This window comes from Portunus trituberculatus, chromosome 48 (genome assembly GCF_017591435.1).
Source record: "Portunus trituberculatus isolate SZX2019 chromosome 48, ASM1759143v1, whole genome shotgun sequence".
NCBI classification, from domain to species: Eukaryota; Metazoa; Arthropoda; class Malacostraca; order Decapoda; family Portunidae; genus Portunus; species Portunus trituberculatus.
The window spans coordinates 3,735,303-3,757,424 of NC_059302.1; the positions used below are offsets into that span (position 1 = coordinate 3,735,303).

Genomic DNA, 22,122 nt, shown 5'->3' on the forward strand with positions numbered 1-22,122 from the left:
TTGCATTCAGGCCACAGCAGTGTTTTTGAATTTTAGCTTCATGCAACATGTCTGAATTTTTCAACCTAGTTGAAGCTATGTGTAGTGTAGTTTAAGTTAAAGTTGTAAAACATCATCAAAAGCCTGAAATTTCTCATATATAAAGTCACTTATTCAATTTTTCTTGAATTAACCTTGATGCAGTGATGACACACTGGGTAATTCACATCTTGAACAATATAACTAGTTATCTATATCATATCATATCAAAATTAAACTTCTCAACTTAAAGTATTTTTAAGTTACAAGTTATTACTATTTTTCCTTGCAGAAATTTATTGTCTTAAGGTAACCATTGTAACAGAAGATATTCTATCATTGAGCTTATATAGAGCAAGTAATGAAACCATCTATTCTAGGAGTATAAAGGTATGGATGGAAAGGTTACTGTAGAGGCAGTTTACTGTGCACTATATGCTAACAGTGGCATTATCAATGACCATTACTATGCAACCAAGTTAGAATGCTTAAATTACTGTAGCCTTCTGATATCTACTATACTTTTCTTAATTCTCTGAAAAGGAACACAAATTTCCTTTTATTTTGTTGTTTCTTTTAATGGGTTTTTTTTCTGTTTGCAATGCATGCATAACCTGGGTGCACAGTAGGCCTCAAGAAATTTGAAATAGGTGTTTGATTTGCATAAGGAAAGAATAAAAAAAAATAATAATAAATGAGAAAAAATATAAGAAAAATTTTTTTTAAACACAAATGAAGAGAAAAAATAAACTAGATAAATGAAGGAGTTTCTTATTACTTTATGTATACTTACACTATTACATCAAAGATAAATAAAAAAAAAAGTAGATATTGTTATTATAGCTTAGTAGTATATTATTCACAGATCTAATTATGGTGTTTTCAAAATAATCATGTTAAGTCCACTGAAATAGCCTTGCCCTGGCACTCAGCTCAGCCACACACCTCCCACAGGTCGGGGTTCCAGGCAGGGAAGATGGCGGTGAAGGCAGCAGGTTCCTCTCCCTGGTTGATGCGCAGGATCACTGTTGTGTCCAAGGAGCGCTCCGTCGGGTCAGTCTTGATGTAATTCTGCCAGGACAAGATGTTACATAATTTGTTATATAATTTGCCAGGACAAAATGCTATGTTTTATAATTTAGTGTTTATTTGCAAAATTGTAATTCTATGGTCAATACATATTTTTCTACTTTTAGAAGTTAGTACAGTGGTACCTGACATACAAATTTAATTCATTCTGTGACGATCGTTGTATATAAAAAAAAAATCGTATACCAAATAAATTTTTCCCATAGAAATTTATGGAAACAGAATTAATTCATTCTTGTGATACAAATTTACAGCCCCAAAAATTAACATACTTTAAATACCAACCAAGTATAATATAGATTTAATATAAGATAAATGCAATGTTTATTATATGCAAGATATAAATGTACTATATTGCTCAAAATAACAACTAACCCACAAAACTCGGCACACGTCAATAGACATTCATCACGCAAGACTTGGAGTACGTCGATAGACATTTAGGCTTTTTATGGCAAATTTCTTCCCATTTTCTTTGCTTGTGAGCTGGCAACACTCATCATGAGTAAACATATGCTATATGTCACTGTGTCACCAACTCCCACGATGGATGGTGGGAATGACCGTGATTTTACGGTGTCCCATTTCGCCACCTCTCCCGCACGCCTTACTTCTACACCTCGAGTCTCTCGCTATGTTGCAGTGGGATAAGCCTTCACAGTCTCAAACATTCTGTCAGTAGGGCATGGGAAATGATGCAACATCCTCGCCTGTGTGACATCCTTAGCCTGCACGAGCACCCCCTTACTGTACTTCTTGAGATTCCCCTCAGGAATCGTAGCAATCTCTTTGGCTAGGTACAGGGAGGCATGGATGAAATTCCCACACACATTTCTGTAGTACACCACAAACCAACGTGGATCTGGCGGACTTCAGGAACTGAAAAGTCTATACATGATTGTCAAAAAGATTTGGGATATAGTCCCTGTCACTATCTGAAATATTGCGGGAGTGGAGAAATTCGGTCTTAAAGCCAGAGCCACCCAAGGTGAAGAGATGCTACATGTTCTAAAGCCAAACAAGATTCATCACCTGACGGAAACGTCACACAACAGTGGTTAGACGGAAAGTCCTTATTATAAACAAGTCGAATGCGAAGAACTGTGCCATACGATTTAAGGAGGGAGTGCAAGGCATGATAAGATAAAAGATGGATTAACATTTACCAACAAAAGGGAGTCCAAACTGGCATCCCTCAGAGAGAGAGAGAGAGAGAGAGAGAGAGAGAGAGAGAGAGAGAGAGAGAGAGAGAGAGAGAGAGAGAGAGAGAGAGAGAGAGAGAGAGAGAGAGAGAGAGAGAGAGAGAGAGAGAGAGAGAGAGAGAGAGAGAGAGAGAGAGAGAGAGAGAGAGAGAGAGAGAGAGAGAGAATACAAGGGACCCATTTTCTCTCGCTCTAGCCAAGGTTGCTGAACCCAATCAAATGCAAGGCCACGTACACCGAAGATACCACCTCATTCAACCTGCGATATTTTGGTAACCATAACATCTAGAGACTTCTGGTTCTTTGTATTGCAAAGAGGAAGAGTTGCTTGTGGGCAGAACACCATCTGTATTCACTCATTTATTGAATTTCTAAGTCTAATCAGTATGTGAATACAGACTATGTTGTGTGTTTCTCGCCAAACTTTTACTTAAGAAAATATACACACTGCCCAGAAGCACAGACACATACATGCACAAAGGATGAACAACGATACACAACGTGGGCTGAATGTTCAGGTGGACACTGGTAGCCGAGCGATCGCTGCGCCACCTACCAATGGCTATTCGTATCTTAAAAATATCTTAGTATTTTGAGCCGTAAATTATATGAAATTTTTCGTCGTGTATAAAAGAAATTGTATGTTGGGGCATTCGTATCTTGAGGTATTACTGTATTTCTCAAAAGCTTAAGCACTGAGGGAACTAATATTTGCTTAAGCTTTTGAGAAACACTAACTTCCTTATTTTCAGATAGTTAAATATCTAATATAAAATAGTCAATAGTTATCATTTTAGCACACACCTTTGCCATCTCCATGGCCTTCTCTTTCTCCTGGTCATCTGAGCCACGACCGACCCAGACATACACTTCATCACCAGAGTCCAGCACCATCACGTCATCTTCATTCAAATCCTGCACAATAGAATAAGTATTTATACTGTACATATATTTTAGAGAGAGAGAGAGAGAGAGAGAGAGAGAGAGAGAGAGAGAGAGAGAGAGAGAGAGAGAGAGAGAGAGAGAGAGAGAGAGAGAGAATGAATGACATAGTCATATTTCATCTATTAATAAAAAAAAAAAAAAAAAAAAATGCCATCCATATAGTGTAAAAAAAATCAACACAATTGATACATAATTAATTGTGCACAGGAGGACCATAAAAAGAACTGGTGCATCAAGTGAAAAATTAACATCAATAGTTTACCTCCTGTGAGAAGTGAGAAACTTCATTGACGCGCAGGCAGCCAGCAGGTGAAATGGTGCAGTGGAAGAGGCGAGGGTACAGTAGTGGCCTATCCACATCACGACATGTCTGGTACTCTCCTTTGCCTCCCAGACTGTCCCAAAAGCCGTCCTCCTCCTCACCTTCAGCCAGTGTCTGAAGAATAGTTAAAAAACTTTTTAACTCCTGCTTCATTTTTTACAAAAAGACTCAGTGGATACTGGATGTGTAAATAAGTCAAGCTTCTCTTACCACAGTTTTAATTCTCACAAGCATGACATGTAACCTATCAACAGCTTTCAATTGTATGTGTGAGAGAAAAATATAAATAGTGTGTGTGGAGTTCATGATGTAATATATATTCATGATCTTTCCCTACACCTCTTGTGGTGGCAACAATGACTACTCACCTCCAGATCTCTGCCGGGGGACACCAGTCCAGCCACTCTCTCTCCCATGGCCTTCTCCTCTTCATTAGCACCCTGGTAATTATATTTTATATGTTAAAATAATCAGTGCTCTACATATTAAAAATAAACAATGATGTTTAGTACCTACCAAATGTTTGTCTGCAGGATAAAGTAATTGGTACTTCAAAAGTTTTCAACTTCTCCCCATCATTCTATCCTTATTATTATGTACTGTACACTAATATTTCAAAAATACCAAATGCAAATTCATCTAACTCACTATCTCACTCAAAACAATAATAATTCAATCACATTCCCGAGCAATTAACATTATAGAACTACAATGAAAGAAATCTGACCTTGCCAATCCACAGATAAGTCTTGGCTGGAGTCTCAAGGACATAGACATCATCAGAGTTGAGTGAGGCAGCCACCTCCTGCACCTGTACTGCCCGAGTGTCCAGGTCACATGTCCCACGAACCTGTAGCACCATGGTTAACATTAGAATACAATGAGAACCACCATCAAACAACAGATCACTCCCCATTCATATTTCCAGAAAAGCCTCTACACCGAAAAGAATTACGTTCTTAGTCAGCACAGTATTAGCTAGAGTAACACAATCACACTTCTGAGTCACATACCCTGAAGAGGCGAGTGCCGTCCACATCATAGGTGTCATGATCATGCACATTCTTGAAGCCAGATGCCTTTCCACCCAGGAACACCACCATCTGACCTGCTCAGGCAATATTCCATTAACACTTCACCCTTCATTCCTTACTTCATATTGGAAATACATTAATAACATGTTTTCTTATCTATTCAAATCTGATGCCACTGGACACTAATGATATAAACTTTTCCACAACATTTGCTTATCTGTCATTTTTCATTTACAAATCAATGATTCAGGCCATAGCAGAGACAATTGGAATTACTAGGCTGTGCTTCATATACATACTTAGGGTCTGTGGGCTGTGAGAGAGAGAGAGAGAGAGAGAGAGAGAGAGAGAGAGAGAGAGAGAGAGAGAGAGAGAGAGAGAGAGAGAGAGAGAGAGAGAGAGAGAGAGAGAGAGAGAGAGAGAGAGAGAGAGAGAGAGAGAATGGGGTAGGGTGGGGGAGAGAAAATCATATATCATATATCACTACAATGAAACTGCTTTCAACATGTGAAATACTTAACTATTTCACACTGTTACTCTTGCTATTTTAAATTGTCACTCAATGCAATTTTAAATTACCTGTACAATAAATAGACAGTAAGATTTTTCTTTTTTTTCTATGCAGTTTCAAAATTGGCATAAACACTGCTTCCTTACTTAATCAGCATTTAGGCAGGAAATAATAATAATATACATCTCAAAAATATAAAATATTCTTCAATTTTTTCTTAATATAACAGCTGTAACTCAGTCATTATATATTTAGGGCTTCTCAACTCACCCTTAAAGATCCTCAAGAAGTGAGCTGGTTCAGAGCCCTGTACCACCCTCACTTGCACAGCCTTGCCATTGAGCTCATTGTCCAGGCGCACCGTGTGTATGGCAGAAGCCGCTCGCTCGTCCTGGCTGCTTGCCACTCCCTGCACATTTTAAAGAACAAATATTTTCAACTTAGATATTTGTAACAAGCAAGCAAACAATTTAGAGCTATCCTAAATAGAAAATTAATCAAAATGTACAATACCATATCAGACTTAACAATGTAATATTAACTCCATGTCACTTACCTGCCAGAAGTAGAGGATGTAGCGCTCATTACCATTGACCTCATAGGTGTACTTCATGACATAAGAGTCACCTCCAAACAGGAAGCCCTTGGCACTCTCGTCGACCGGCTGCAGCTCAAAGTCCTCCACACGCCAAATCTCAATCTAAGTGAGAAGGAAAGACACTATATAAATTACTGCTCCATAGCATGGCACTTAATATACTGCTCCGTAGCATGGCACCTAATGTACAGCTCCGTAGCATGGCACCATGTTCAGTTAGTGAGAAAAATGGTAAGGTACACCTGACACCATGTAATCTTATGGCTTGTCCAAATAATTCCTTAATTACTACCTATGTGTGCTCCTAAAAATGATGCTTTAGATTCTATTCCACTGCTGTAGATCATGTATGTCTTGTATTCTACTTGCGAATATCTTCCTCTCATTTTTCACCCATTGTCTTCAAACTGTCAGTCAGTTTCAAAGCTGCATTTTACCCTCATCACACTACTTTTCAAATGGAGCACTTACCTGGCCTGAACCATCATCAGGCATGAAGCCAATAGCAGGTCCAGCATTCTTCAGCAGCAGACGGCGCTTCTCTGCATGCAGTGAGCTTGGGTCAAAGTCTGCCTCCACTGCTTGCACTGAGAGGGAAGTAAAACCATTAACTTCATTTTACAGATAACTCCAAGTCTTCTCTTGTGACACATGTTGGCTTCATTCTAGATGTGTGTGTGTGTGTGTGTGTGTGTGTGTGTGTGTGTGTGTGTGTGTGTGTGTGTGCGTGTGCGTGTGCGTGCGCACGCGTGTAATTCACCTCAGTCGCCTGCTGGTCACCCAGCCGGTCTTCCCCATTACGGAGCGAGCTCAGAGCTCATAGACCGATCTTCGGGCAGGACTGACACCGCATCACACTCCACACACCAGGAAAGTGAGGCCACAACCCCTCGAGTTACATCCTGTACCTACTTGCTTCTAGGTGAACAGGGGCTACACATTAAGAGGCTTATCCATTTGCCTCGCCGCTTTCCGGGACTCAAACCCGGACCCTCTCGGTTGTGAGCCGAGAGTGCTCACCACTACACTACGCGTGTGTCTGTGCATGCACATGTCTAATTGGTCTAGTTTTCTCTTAACTTACTTGCAGCAATCTGTCTCTCATTAAAGACTCTGCCCAATCCCACTTGCTCTTCAGGCTCCTTCCATGTCTTGAAGTAAGACTTGAATACTGCAGGCTCAGCTTTCTCCACCACACGCTGCACACTCCTCCATTTAGGGTATCCCTTCTGCTCCATATACTGTGCTGTGGGGGGACAATATAGTAATGTGACAGATTTTCAGCTGAAAGTTTTCATAATACATGATACTTCATATTTAATAAATAATGGCCGGCCTTTCTATACCTTTATTCATCACTATTATAATAAACTATTCCCTAAAGATAATGAAATTTTTCAACACTGACCAGCCATCTCCATGCTCTTAACTTTTTCATTCTTGCTGGAGCCACTGCCAATCCAAACATAGACTCCAGAGCCAGTGTCCAGCAAGAAACAATCCTGTAGAGCAATAAACTATTAACAACCTTATCAACTATTAAACATGTATATAAATTATGAGAAAAAATAAATAAATGAATACATTGTCTCTACACAGAAAATTTGATGACTGAAATGAGTTTTTGTGATTATGGTTTATGATCCCACTACTTATGATTGTCAATTATTACAAATATTCATTATTAATTTTGGCATGCATACTCAAGTAGGAAAGACATCTGCCACCATCATGCAAAAGTAACAACAAAATACTAAGTTATCAGTTATATGTGATACTTTTCACAGGTACCTAACTAAACAAGGGACATCCATTTTCCAGGAAGGTGATATTTTTCCTTGCTCATGTACTACCATTAAATTAATTATTTACTTGGTTCACCATAAGTAGTAACATTGCCAAGTTAACTCCATCTGTAAATACAGTATACCATAAAAATAAGAGTGGTGACAAATATGATATGAGGGCTAGATGAATAATGCTTCAATGAAAAGGTAATATAATGTGATGGAGAGCCAGAAATGGGAGGATATTTGGGGGAATAATAATGTAGATACATTCTAAGCAGGAGGCAATGATTATCCAGTTATCTGTAAACAATGCCATGTAACAGGCTGAGCACAAGCAGCCCCTTGCTCACTGCAGCATCCCACTGCCAGGTATGTTCTGTTCTGAATGTCGAACTGCAACACGTCAAGTTTGTAGAATGAAAAGAGATATCTGTGGCATTACAAAGCTGATACTGGTTGTCGAGTGTGTACAAAGCTCCAGTCTGAGAGATAATGTGAGCCTGACTGGAGAGCTGGCCACAACCTGTAGTAGTGTAACCACAAAGGAATAAACCCAAGAAGCTTCATGCATTTTCTTTTTCCACAGCCAACTTAAAAATGTAATGTTGGGACCACAAAAAATAATGAACACAGAATCAAACTTCACAACAATATCATACATGTACAAATTCTTGGTCAGTTTTCTTGTGATATGTCTTCTGAATGGAATTTCTAAAGCAGCAACATTTTTTCAATCATAACTGAATGACTGCAGTTCCAGATTCATAATATAATAAATGCATCCATTACCAAAAGTGATGTACAGGTATGTACTTGCATGAACAATTTAGGTAGATTTGTCTACCTATTTATATTCACCATGAACTCTTGTCCAACTGACAATAATGCCATCATAGTAAACCAAAAATAAGACTGGAATAAAATGAGTCACCATACTCACTGAAGATCGAAGCACTTTACAGGTGAGCCCTACAGGGTATTATTTTGTCGGTAAGTAAAAAAAAAAAAAAAAACATTGTCAAGGCTTAAAAAAATATGTGAAATTCCTAACAACTAAGACTATAACTCTGGAAAAAAGGTCCTGATTCTGGTGAGGTCCAAATCCCCAGCACTCCAGGGCTTTAATTTAATCTCTCCATTAGAGAATTGGTCAAGGGCAACAGAAATTGCAATTAAAAGGGATGAATGATTAAGAAAGCTTGTATTACAGGGATGGACAGAATAAAGGTGGAAGAGGAAAATCTTGTGCAGTTAGCAAGATTAGTAGAGTAGTTGGCATGAAAATGGAGGTAGAAGGTAGCAAAATGAGAAAGAGGGGATGGAGGGGGAGAGAAAAACAGGCAAAGACAACTCAGAATGCCTAACTTCACAAACCAATTTAGCAAGTTATGAAATGTGAAGTTACCAATTTAGATTATAAGTAAAGGACGCACTGAGGATGTTCATTGTAGAAGAGGACAGTTATGTATCATTAAAGATTAGGGATCAGTTGTCTGGAAAGTTATGTCGAGTTGACAGATGGAGGAATAGAGTTTTTTGAGGCATTGAACAATATCAAGTTTGGTCTGGCTCAACCAGAAATTTTAGAAGTCAAAGTGAGGCATTCTGATAGGTTCACCAATGTAGCTAATCTGAGCAATATTCCAGGGGTCAATGCACTGTATAAGTAATATGATACAGATATGAACCATTTCATAAATTTGAGAAAAAGAGTGAACAGCCTGCCACCAAGATGAAGACCCAATGTTGAAAAGCACCACTAAAATCAAGAGCCACAATGTTCATTACATACAGAGAGACAGTCACAAGAAATAAAATAGACCAACACCACAAATAAGATTCCTTGTATTCACTGGCCATGACAGACCAGTCAAGACCCAGGCAACAAGAAACAATGGCTGCATTGCAAAGCCTGCTAAGTGATACTGAAGTGTTGATTTAATAACTGAACACAAGAATGCATCTTTAAATAAAGAACTACATTAATGACGTGTAGCAAGTCTTGCAACTTATTACCATAAAGAGGTGCTTTAAAATAATTCAATCAATATATATATATATATATATAGGTAATTCTCAAGTACCAGATGAGAAATTTAATAACTGAGGCTCTTAAAAGGATCTACTCCTGACCTCACTGAGATGATCATGTTAACACACTCATGAGGAGGAACTCTTATAATCTGCAGCTCTGGTCCACAACCTTCATCATTAAACAATTTCTCTTTCAAGGAACATTGCACTGAATTTACCACTAATCTGCCTTAATGGGAATGGTTTGCAGATACTGCCAACAACAGCTTAAGATCCTAATGCATCACTGTTCATTATGTACATACATAAATACATCTGTACGAGTTCTGACACAACATCCGTTCAGGTTTCCTTAAGATCATTAGTTAACACATACAGCAATAACAGAGTAAATGAGCCTTCCTTCAAATTGGTGCACATGCCCCTCCGTTTCTTTCAAGGCTACATATACAGAACAGTACCACATTCAAGATAGTAAAATTTTTTTAGTTATGAACATATAGTATGCTACAGTCTACTAAGACCACCTCTAACTGTTACCCCAGTAAACCTTGAAACACTACACAGGTAAGACTGTTAAGGATCATTCACAAAACTCCACTTGTATACCATACACTCCACTCCACACATCAAAAGTACAGAAGCAAATGAGTTCCTCTATTCAGTATGGTAATTATCTTCTTTAGCATCTGCTATTGAAAAAATTTAAATTAACTAGTTTTGTTGAAAAATTGAAATTACTACGTCTATAAGAATTAGATGAAAACTTGTTAAATTTAGCAAACAGTTTTCCAAAGTATAAAACATGTAGTACAAAATGCAATAGCTGAAGAAGCCAGGAGGTGAGGCTGAGTTTCCAAGCTCAGACCATGTGACAAGGCAGTGCAACAAAGAGAGCAAAGTGGACTATCATAGTTACCTGGGCACTCTCCTGACGTTGGAAGACAGTCATTAAGCCACACGCAATGGTTGTTTAAATTGGATGTGGAAATAAAAACAACATAACCCAAATTAATAAAACTGAAAAGGCAAACAAAAAAATACTAAAGCTTCAGGCCTCTTCATTGACAGAGGTATCCATAAAAAACTGTTGAGCTTTGTATTCTTACATCTAACACAATATTCAAATGATATATCAGCAATTATCAATACAATGTGTAATTAAAATACACATTTTACCTTTTATCATTAATACTCCTTGTTCCACTATCTCCAAGTGAATGCTTACCAAGAAACCTATCTATCAATGAAACATATAAAGCCATTCTTATACTTAAATGTCACACAAAACCATATCCTGCAAGAACATACTTGTAAAGCAAGAAAGACAAAGTATATGTAACAATAAAAACCCCAAAGGTGCCTAATATGATAAAAAGTTGAGGATAAGCATTACTTAAAGTTACAATCCTTATATTATATTGTGGAGTTATACTTAAGTCACTCGAGGACTGAATCATGCTCGTTATTCACTTATCTATACTGAAGCAAACAGTTACTGAAGAGGAATGGCCCGGAGAGAAACCCAAGCACTAACAACTTACCCCAGAGTCCAGCATTGACTGGAGCAGTGGCTTCTCTCCAATTTTCTTGGTCTGCATTGCTCCAGAGCTGTCTTCAAACACATGGTACAGGGTTACCACACTCTGTTAGAGGGAAAAATTGGAAATCAATAAGATGACTTCGAATTCAAAGGGTTATCTAATGATGTTTTCATTATTACAATAAAGCAAACAAAAGCGAATTACTCATAACTCACAGCTTCAGATCGCTCGAAGGCTGCATCATCTTCGCCTGCAGCCTCGTCAGCCACATCATCAGGGGAGCCTCCACCCAGACCGGTGAAGAATGCCTCCACTTCATCTCCTGAGGCAGACTCATCTAACAAGAAAGAGGTCGTCAACTATTTTTTTTTTTAAATAAATCTTTTATTGACTATAGGTATGCAGTACATCATCAAACTAAGTCTTGTATACTGACATGTAAAGACAAAAGTATAGACCACAAAATGTCAACTTGTGTTTCAAGAATGGAGCAAACCATTTTGTGAAACTAACACCATGATATAACACAAACAATATAAAGATAAGACACTGAAAATCAAGGGTTTACCAAAACTAAATTGCTTAAATGTGTAAATTAGTAAACATGCATTGTAAAACAATCTTAACTAAGTTTCATCCACTAAGACAGGTCGGGATTTTCCTTATCAAATTTCCCTCTCTGATAAAGCAGATGGGGTGTGGTGTGTGAAGATGCATCCACACTGGATGGATGAGCAGCATATGCCTGCAGGTGAATCACACACATACACACACACACACGTGGTGTGAATTTCTAGAGTGAAGGAATCTTAAGGGAGAACCAGTATGGCTTCAGAAAAGGAAAATCATGTTTATCAAATTTATTATGTTTCTACTCAAGAGTGGTTGATATTTTATAGGAGTGAGATAGTTGGGTAGACTGTCTGTACCTTGATTTGAAAAAAGCATTTGATAAGGTTCCACACAACAGACTAATGTGGAAGCCGAGAAGTATTGGGGGGATAAGGGGATCCCTGGCAGATTGGAGAGGAAATGAGAAAGGTGATGAAGTGAGTGAAGTCGGAGTGGAGGAGAGTGACCAGTGGAGTCCCCCAAGGTTCTGTGCTTGGTCCCATCATGTTTCTGATCTACATAAATGATATGCCAGCAGGTGTGAAAAGTTACATGAGTATGTTTGCAGATGAAGCAAAGATTATGAGGAGAATAAGAAATATGGAAGATTGTAACATGTTGCAAGAGGATCTGAACAGGATATTGGAGTGTAAAATGGTAGATGGAGTTCAACATTAACAAAAGTCATGTAATGAGAATGGGCAAAAGCAAATATAGACCGCATAAGGAGTACCAGCTGGGGAGAGAGATAATAAGTGAAGTCAGTGAAGAAAAAAAGTGATTATACAGAACAACTTATCACCAGAAAAGCACACTAACAGAATATTTGGAAAATACTTACAGCACACTCCAAAGCAATGGATTCTATTCAACTACTTGGATGAGAATATGATAAAGAAAATATTAACCACCTTAATTAGACTTCAGTTGGAATATGCAGGGTTGATATGAAAACCACATATGAAGAAACATGTGAAGAAACTAGAAAGAGTGCAGCAGTTGGGAATGAGGATGATACCAGGAGAAATTAAAAAGACTGGATTTACCCATGTTAGAAGAAAGAAGAGAGATAGGAGATATGATAATGTATAAAATAGTAAATGGAATGGATATCCTAGATAGAGAAAACTTCATAAGGATGTCTTCCAACAATCAACTGAGATGACACCCAAAGAAAATACAAAAGGACAGTTGTATGGGAGACGTCACGAAGTATAGCTTCCCATATCATGGCATTGACAAATGGAATAAATTGAGTAGAGAGATGGTGTGTGCAGCGAGTGTCAGTCAAATAACTTGATAAATGTGGACAAAGAGACAGGACAAAGAGCCAAGCTCAGGCCCTGTAAATCACAAATAGGTAAATACATACACATACACATACATATAAACACACATGAAGGACAAACTTGATAAATGTGGACAAAGAAAGAACAAAGAGCCAAGCACGGGCCCTGTAAATCACAAATAGGTAAATACACACTCACCTACAACCACCACCTTGGCCTTGCCAGCGTGGTCATCATCCCTGATGGCGTTTGCAGCGGTGATGGCCTTCAGACGCTCTATTCTGCGGCTGGCAGGACCCATGTACACCAAAACCTGGTCCCCACAGTCCAGGATGAAGCAGTCACCCTTGTTCATGGAGGCAACACCCAGCTCAACCTGTAAGAAAGTATGTTCCGTGTAATTTATGCTTGTGTGGTTTCTGCAGATTCTTTAAATAATTGCATTCTTTAGAATAATGAAGTCTTCTTTCTTGTCTTATTAAAATTTGGAAACACCCTTGACACCAGTGGGGCACTGAAGAGTTACCAATGTACACCCATACAAGCATACACCACCTCTTACACCATTCCCACCACAAAGTCATAATAATAACATGACCACAAGAACACTATGCAGATGACACTCACCTCCTTGACGCGCACATTCCTGCGGCCCTTGACGTGGAAGAGCCGGGCGGGGTAGGGGGCGTCAGGGTCCACATGACGGAACCCTGAGGCCACACCACCGTTCAGGTACCTCACACCCTTCTTGAACCTGAGGGCAGAGGGCTACTGAGTACATGCATGTGTGTAATTCACTGTTTGATCTGCTGCAGTCTCTGACGAGACAGCCAGACGTTACCCTACGGAACGAGCTCAGAGCTCATTATTTCCGATCTTGGGATAGGTCTGAGACCAGGCACACACCACACACCGGGACAACAAGGTCACAACTCCTCGATTTATATCCCGTACCTACTCACTGCTAGGTGAACAGGGGCTACACGTGAAAGGAGACACACCCAAATATCTCCACCCGGTCGGGGAGAGTGTGTGTGTGTGTGTGTGTGTGTGTGTGTGTGTGTGTGTGTGTGTGTGTGTGTGTGTGTGTGTGTGTTCACTGTTTGATCTGCTGCAGTCTCTGACGAGACAGCCAGACGTTACCCTACGGAACGAGCTCAGAGCTCATTATTTCCAATCTTCGGATAGGTCTGAGACCAGGCACACACCACACACCAGGACATCAAGGTCACAACTCATCGATTTACATCCCGTACCTACTCACTGCTAGGTGAACAGGGGTACACGTGAAAGGAGACACACCCAAATATCTCCACCCGGCCGGGGAATCGAATCCCGGTCCTCTGGCTTGTGAATCCAGTGCTCTAACCACTGAGCTACCGGGCCGTGTGTGTGTGTGTGTGTGTGTGTGTGTGTGTGTGTGTGTGTGTGTGTGTGTGTGTGTGTGTGTGTGTGTGTGTGTGTGTGTGTGTAATTCACTGTTTGATCTGCTGCAGTCTCTGACGAGACAGCCAGACGTTACCCTACGGAACGAGGTCAGAGCTCATTATTTCCGATCTTGGGATAGGTCTGAGACCAGGCACACACCACACACCGGGACAACAAGGTCACAACTCCTCGATTTACATCCCGTACCTACTCACTGCTAGGTGAACAGGGGCTACACGTGAAAGGAGACACACCCAAATGTGTGTGTGTGTGTGTGTGTATTTACCTAGTTGCATATCACAGGGTTTGAGCATGGCTCATAGTGACCAGTCTCTATATATATTTCTATCCAATTTTAGCCTTAAATTTATGCACACTTTATGCTGTTACAAGCTCTTCACTCAATTTGTTCCAGATGTCCACTGTCCTATGTGGAAAATAAAGTGAAAAACAATGCTCCTCAAACACTGACTTTTCATGATCTTGAAATGTCCTCTAATCCATCTATCTCAATCTTCAGTCAGTGATACCAGGTTTTGTCTATCATTTCCATATTGTTTACTGTCTTTAACATCGTTATTAGATGTCCTCTCTCCTACCTATCCTTCAAAGTTGGTAGTCCCATTTCCTTCAGTCTTTCTTCATAGGTTAGGTCCTTCATCTCTGCCACCCAATATCTTTGCAGCTGTCCTTTGGATTCTTTCAAATTTCCTAATATCCTTTCACATGTGTGGAGGCCACACCACTGCTCTATACTAAAGTCTGGGTCTTATACTGATTTTTTTCATCACACTATGTATGTAAGCAATATTATTATATATATATATATATATATATATATATATATATATATATATATATATATATATATATATATATATATATCACCAGAGGAATTTTGTTACATTCTCAAATCATCAGATGAGATTTACAGGGAAGCAAAGTATGTATGTATTTGTTAGGATGTTGTTATGTAGAAGTTTGGAGACTTGTAAGGCAGATTAACCATTTGTATAACTTCCATATTAACTACTGCCTCTTTCCTTGAATGGAGAAGGTGAAGGAAGTACGTATGTACAGACCTGGAGAGGAAGAGGGATGACTCGTGCTCCTCCACCTCGCGGTGCTGCACGGGCACGCCTCCCAGGGAGTCATCCAGCTCCACCGTCTTGATGGCCGCCGCGCCTGCCTCATCCTGCGGGTAGCCAGCGCTCAGTGTTCACCCACACCACGCCAACACTAACTCACCCAAGGTACACGGAAAACGTGGCTATAACAAACTAAAGAGTGTCATAAAGCTACTACGTTAGATTAGAGATAGAATTTCACTGATTCTCAAGAGGCTATTCTGACCCAGAGAAATGTGCTTAAGCTTTTTCCTCAATGTATGCATTTACTAATTACATTTTTCAGCCATGGATTGACGTGCATTTACATGTTTATACATGGCCCAGTAACTGCCACTAAATCAGAAACTTGTACACAATGAGAGAAGAAAGGCGGTGGGTGTCTGGGTGATCAGCCTGAGATATCAACACCACACTCACCTGCGAGGTCTGCGAGCCCAGCCAGAAATGCAAGTCCCAGCTCTTCTTGTCGTTGATGACGTTCGTCTGTACGGAGAGTAAAGAAAATAACTTTAGTAACCACTGACTGTCTGCTGGACTTCAGACTAAAGATGAGCTGCTTTAGCCACTAATCACTATACCTTTGATCTACGGCTGCTCCACACACTACTCTCCATCTTAATTGGCTCAAGTCACGTGACGTGATGTTGGCCACTACAGGCTGGCGCGTTGTTTGAAAACATATTCCAGAGCAACCACTTCCCGATCACAATCATGCTACAAATAAAAACTGACATTCTTTTTAAAATTTAAGTTATGAAGTTGAACTAGATGTGTAGCTATACTCTCAACTCTGCCACAATGCTTTGGACGTTCACGATGATGGAGACAGTATAATAAAAAAAAATATCTAAAACTAAGCTTTCTGTGCTTCAAAGCTGCATGGAGTAGATATATTCAAATCAAATTAGTGAAGGAAGTTACCAGCAGTCCGGCACTCATCAAAGTTTAACAATTGCACATACAGACAGGTAACAGCACTGGACGCTTGCTTGTGAGTTCGGAAGCATTTACTCTTCCGTCTGAGGTTGAAGATACCAAAGATGCAGATAATCTTTTTTTTTTATATTCTATTTTTCGGGAAACGCGCAGAAAGTTAATCTAGGAGCGATACTTAAAACTGCTTCCTCACTACTCTTACAACTAGATTCGTGTGCCACCTGGCCATCAAGCACGCACCAAGAAGTAGAGGTAACTGACACGGTATTTTATAATGTACGTAGTTTGCTGGAACGCATGGATTGATGAAAGGCGAGACAGACAGTTATCCCAGCCTAGCACGACGTCAGCTTTCTGGGATGGAGTGATAAGTGATGCAGGGACTTGTGGCAGAAAGACTGTACCGCAAAACTTTCCATAATGTGGGGGATTTTTTTTTTTTTTTTATGAATCCGCTTCCTGAAGTTCGACACGAAAAATTATGATTGAGCACGCACTAACACACACACACACACACACGAACGTACAACAAACATTTACTTCAATTTACTTTACATCAATCACAATTTTTCGACGGAATTGATTTTACTACTTCAATCACTTTTTTTTTTTTTTTTGCTCGGAATCCATTTTACCTTTAGCGCTTCCAGTTGTGTTAGTTTTAGCCATGTCACATCGAGCACATTGTTACGAGATAGCGCCTGCAGAAACTATACGAGAAATTTGAGAACGAGCGGTGAAACTGAGGCTATAGTATTCTGAAACGCTTTGCTCTTTCACCAAGACTATTTTCAAAGGCCACAGAGATGTCTAGCCGAGTTCAAGTGCTTCTCCTGTTGATAATGTAAAAAATCTTGTTAATCCGTCGCTAGAATCGTAAAAAGTACTCTTGAAAACACGTACAGCTTCAACTAAATCCCCCTGAAAGTACTACGAGGGCTGCACCGAAGCTCTTCTAAAATATGATCCAAAACACGATCCATTGTTAGCGAAAACATACCGGGACCTTCAAAGTACTATCGCCGCAGAGGAAAAGACAAAAAAACAAAGAAACCACGATATATTAAACTGAATTAACGAGGCGAACTGAAGAAAATAATCACCAATTAGTGAAAACAACAAACACGAGAAGGATTCATTGGAGTTGGCTGAGACAAAGAGGAATGCTGGACAAAACAGAAGATTAATGAAGCCCGCACGGTGGCTTCAGGGAGGCAAACGAAGCTATTCATGAAGCACAGAGGCATTGATGGGCAAAAAGGAATGGGATGTTGACAGCCAGGAGGAGGAGGAGGAGGAGGAGGAGGAGGAGGAGGAGGAGGAGGAGGAGGAGGAGGAGTGAAATAAGAGAAACAAAATAAATGAATAAATAAATAGCATTGGGTGGCAACAGTAAAGGTCAAAATGGCTCAGCATTAAAAAAATGCATAAAAATACTAGTAGTATCTAAAATAAAAGGTGAAAGTAACAAGAATAAAAAATAGTTGAAACTTAAAAGAATAACGGAGGAGGAGGAGGAGGAGGAGGAGGAGGAGGAGGAGGAGGAGGAGGAGGAGGAGGAGGAGGAGGAGGAGGAGGAGGAGGAGGAGGAAGAAAATTACAGGAGGTTGAGGGAGAGAGCATAAGAGAATAAGGAAAAAGAAAAATAATTCAAATGAGTTTAAAAGAAAGTTTGAGGTAAATAGATAAATTTAGCAGCGTGGGAATGAGAAGAGGAGGAATAATGACGAAGAATAAGTAAAAAGAATGATAATTAAAATGAGTCGCAAGGGAAATAAAAAGCAGAGACTGAAATTGAGGAGGAGGAGGAGGAGGAGGAGGATGAGGAGGAGGAGGAGGAAGAGGAAAGAAATGAGTGAGAAGGAAAAGGACTGAAAGACGTTTACTAAAAATGGATAAAAGGAAAAAAATAATGAAGGATGTAGGTTAACTGAAGTGGAACCGTGGGGAAAAGGAGTAGGAAGAGAAGTGGAGGAAAAAGGACGATGATGATAGAGGAGACAGCGGGAGGCGAAAGAATGGAAACAATACGCAAGGGGAAAAATAATGATGATGAAGAGGAGGGAAGCAAAGAATGAAAATGAGACACGAGGGAAACAAAAATTCTAGTTCGTCGAGTAAAAAATTCTCTCTCTCTCTCTCTCTCTCTCTCTCTCTCTCTCTCTCTCTCTCTCTCTCTCGTACTTCAATTACTTCACAAATATATTGCATTTTACAGGTTAAAGACAACATAATTACTGTTTCCTATATAAAACTCTCTCTCTCTCTCTCTCTCAGCACTCACGTAGAGGACGATGTAGGAGTCGCCGCGATGGAACTGGCCGTACTTCTCCTTCGGGTAGGGCACCACCTCGAAGTTCTGCAGAAGAAAAAAAAAGAACATTAATAAAAGAAAACATTCAAAATTACAATACAACACAAAAAAACTGACATGCAACAAAAAATATAAAGAAAACATGAACGTGTACAATAAAACAAAGTAAAATTGTGTGTGTGTGTGTGTGTGTGTGTGTGTGTGTGTGTGTGTGTGTGTGTGTGTGTGTGTGTGTGTGTGTGTGTGTGTGTGTGTGTGTGTGTACCGATACAACTTTCTTCATTAAGTGCAAGGGAGGGAACTCGTGCAATACAGTACAGGTTATGTGGGTGATGCAATATCAACTTTACCAGAAGTACGTATTATATATGCTAAGTGGTGGTGGTAGTAGAAGTAGAAGTAGAAGTAGTAGTAGTAGTAGTAGTAGTAGTAGTAGTAGTAGTAGTAGTAGTAGTCGTAGTAGTAGTAGTAGTAGTAGTCGTAGTAGTAGTCGTAGTAGTAGTAGAAGTAATAATAGAAGTAATAATTGTAGAATTAATAATAGTAGTAGTCGTAGAGAGAGAGAGAGAGAGTAGAGAATAGAGAGTAGAGAGAGAGAGAGAGAGAGAGAGAGAGAGAGAGAGAGAGAGAGAGAGAGAGAGAGAGAGAGAGAGAGAGAGAGAGAGAGAGAGAGAGAGAGAGAGAGAGAGAGAGAGAGATATTCGTCTTGTTTGTTATTAATAAAAAAGCTTCCAGTAAACAGGGAAGGTTGTGGAGGTAATGCTGTGGAAGACTCACATTCATCTCCATCTCCTCCTCCTCCTCCTCCATATTTATTACTGCTCTCCTTATCCTCCTGCCTCTTTGGAGCTACTTATTACTGTTCTTTGCTCCTACTCGTGTGTGTGTGTGTGTGTGTGTGTGTGTGTGTGTGTGTGTGTGTGTGTGTGTGTGTGTGTGTGTGTGTGTGTGTGTGTGTGTGTGTGTGTAGTCCATCTCCCAAAAGCCCGATAACCCATTCTTTACACCGCCACTACGAACGGTCAGGATTTACGATAGCAGTGATTTTCTTTATCGCCTTTGCCCTCCTTGTGTTCCTTCACCCCTCACGCCTTCCCTCAATCTTACCCTCCCCTCCCCTTAGCCACTTCAATATGAGCCCACTACGATCTTCTCACCTCGCTTCCTTTCCTTCCCGCTGATACCAAGAGTTTAGTTTTCATCCACTTCATTCCCACTCTCTTCCTTCCTCCGTCAATTTTCCCATCAGCCACTTCAATAATAGCTAACTACACCAAACCACCTTTTCTTCCCTCCCCACATCACCTCGCTTCCGTTTCTTCCTTCCCCACGTCAAAACTTTACTTTTCATCCACTACACTTCCACTCCCTTACTCCCTCAGTTTTCCCCTCAGCCACTTCAATAAAACCTCAACCACTTCACCTTGCTTCCTTTCCTTCCCTCCCTGCACCAACACTTCACTTCTCACCCACTACACACTTCATTTCCCTTCCTTCCTTCCTCCCTCCCTCAATTTTCCCCTCTGCCACTTCAATAAAACTTCAACCACTTCATCTTGCTTCCTTTCCTTCCTTCCCTCCCTACACCAACACGTCACTTTCACCGCATCTTCGTCCACTGCCACACTTCCACTCCCTTCGTTAATGTTTCCCTTCATCCGCTCCAATACAAGCCGTCCACTTCACCACGCGTCCCTCGTTTCCCTCCCTCACACACCAACACACATCACTTCAGCACCATATCTTGCTCACTCTCACACGCCAACGCACCAATCATTACAACATTCCCCTCTCGCTTCCCTCCTCTTCTATTATTCTGAAACACTCCACTCCACTTCACTCCCGTACATTCAATAGGCTCTAGTTTAAGTTTGGCGCGTTTCAAAGTGTCTTCTATGGTTCTTGTGATATAATTACAAGATTTCTGCATTATGAACGGGAAAACACTCTTGTGAACAGGCTACTCATCTATGTGACCTTTGAAAATAGTCGTGGTGAGAGAAGCAAAGCGTTTCAGAATATAGGTCTCGGTCTCGCAACCACAAACTTCATCGCACACTTGTATTCTGCTCACCCACTTGTATACATACAAGCATCTGCCGCATCCCAATAATTGCCAGCTATACATTTACCAGCGCACGGACCAATAGTTACATGGGTGACGTGATTGGACCTGTAGTCATTGCAAGAGTTACAGATTGAATGAATAAAGGAAGAGATACGTGATTGCCATTAATAACAAGATCAGACAGTGGGGAGAGAGAGAGAGAGAGAGAGAGAGAGAGAGAGAGAGAGAGAGAGAGAGAGAGAGAGAGAGAGAGAGAGAGAGAGAGAGAGAGAGAGAGAGAGAGAGAGAGAGAGAGAGAGAGAGAGAGAGAGAGAGAATACAATGAAATCGAGATATGCAAGAAAATAATGTCTGATAAAAAAAAAAAAGAAAATGCAAATTGAAGGACGTTGCTTTTTTCTGCCTCACGTTTGATTAAGTCATTTTTCACTCGTTCTTTCGCCATTGAAAAAGTTTATTGCAAGGTAAACATTGCGAGTAAAAAAGGACCTTTGAACTTCACACTGTTATGAAAAGATCAAACGCACTTTATGTATCGACTGAATCAGAAAGAAAAAAATGGAGACTTGGAAAGGAAGAGAGAGAGAGAGAGAATAAAAAATAATAATCATATTCTTTATTTCTTGCACTGCCAGAAGAAAGAGTAACAACAACAACCACGATCATTACCAACCCCTCAGTAACCACGATCATAACCAACCCTTCAGTAATTAGTTAAGTGTTGACTCATTAGGGAGTATTATAAAGAACACTACACAAATTCACGAATGGAGAGTCTAAGTGGAAGAAATTAAGTATCTTTCATGCAAGCAGGAACCAATACGTGTAGACCTCATGGCTTCTTGCAGCTTCCTTCATTTTCTTATGTTCTTATGCACCATCACTACTACCACCTCTACCACCTTCACCACTACCAACAACAACAACACCACCACCACACCGATAACAACAACCAAGTGACAATAACCACCACCACTACCACCACCACCACCACCACCACCAATAACACCCTTGTATTCGCTTCAAGCAAACGACAAGCAACGAACGAAAGGTCGAGAGAGAGAGAGAGAGAGAGAGAGAGAGAGAGAGAGAGAGAGAGAGAGAGAGAGAGAGAGAGAGAGAGAGAGAGAGAGAGAGAGAGAGAGAGAGAGAGAGCTGGCTGAGGGCCATCAATCAGCAGCTACGAGTGATAGAGGAGTGGGGTGCTCGCTGGCAAGTGACATTCGCGCCGGAGAAGACACAGGCAATGGTTGTCTCT

General features: G+C 40.3%; 1 protein-coding gene across 8 annotated transcripts in view; it reads right to left on the reverse strand.

Annotated features, from left to right (window-relative positions):
• LOC123498940 (gelsolin, cytoplasmic-like) overlaps window positions 1–22,122 on the reverse strand; it is an 85,995-nt gene that overhangs the window by 6,603 nt on the left and 57,270 nt on the right. For 6 of the 8 annotated variants that reach the window (XM_045246510.1, XM_045246509.1, XM_045246513.1 and 3 more), the window contains exons 2-20: window positions 18,767–18,841; window positions 15,964–16,029; window positions 15,499–15,611; window positions 13,616–13,742; window positions 13,187–13,364; window positions 11,303–11,424; window positions 11,088–11,189; window positions 10,463–10,474; window positions 7,128–7,221; window positions 6,804–6,965; window positions 6,191–6,306; window positions 5,678–5,821; window positions 5,392–5,530; window positions 4,590–4,684; window positions 4,304–4,426; window positions 3,945–4,016; window positions 3,517–3,690; window positions 3,114–3,224; window positions 964–1,089 (exon numbers count right to left, since the gene is read on the reverse strand). In XM_045246510.1, coding sequence (XP_045102445.1) covers window positions 964–1,089; window positions 3,114–3,224; window positions 3,517–3,690; window positions 3,945–4,016; window positions 4,304–4,426; window positions 4,590–4,684; window positions 5,392–5,530; window positions 5,678–5,821; window positions 6,191–6,306; window positions 6,804–6,965; window positions 7,128–7,221; window positions 10,463–10,474; window positions 11,088–11,189; window positions 11,303–11,424; window positions 13,187–13,364; window positions 13,616–13,742; window positions 15,499–15,611; window positions 15,964–16,029; window positions 18,767–18,841 — 2,151 coding nt within the window. The remainder of the gene's footprint in view (window positions 1–963; window positions 1,090–3,113; window positions 3,225–3,516; window positions 3,691–3,944; window positions 4,017–4,303; window positions 4,427–4,589; window positions 4,685–5,391; window positions 5,531–5,677; window positions 5,822–6,190; window positions 6,307–6,803; window positions 6,966–7,127; window positions 7,222–10,462; window positions 10,475–11,087; window positions 11,190–11,302; window positions 11,425–13,186; window positions 13,365–13,615; window positions 13,743–15,498; window positions 15,612–15,963; window positions 16,030–18,766; window positions 18,842–22,122) is intronic. The other 2 variants (XM_045246511.1, XM_045246514.1) reach the window with 1 other exon arrangement.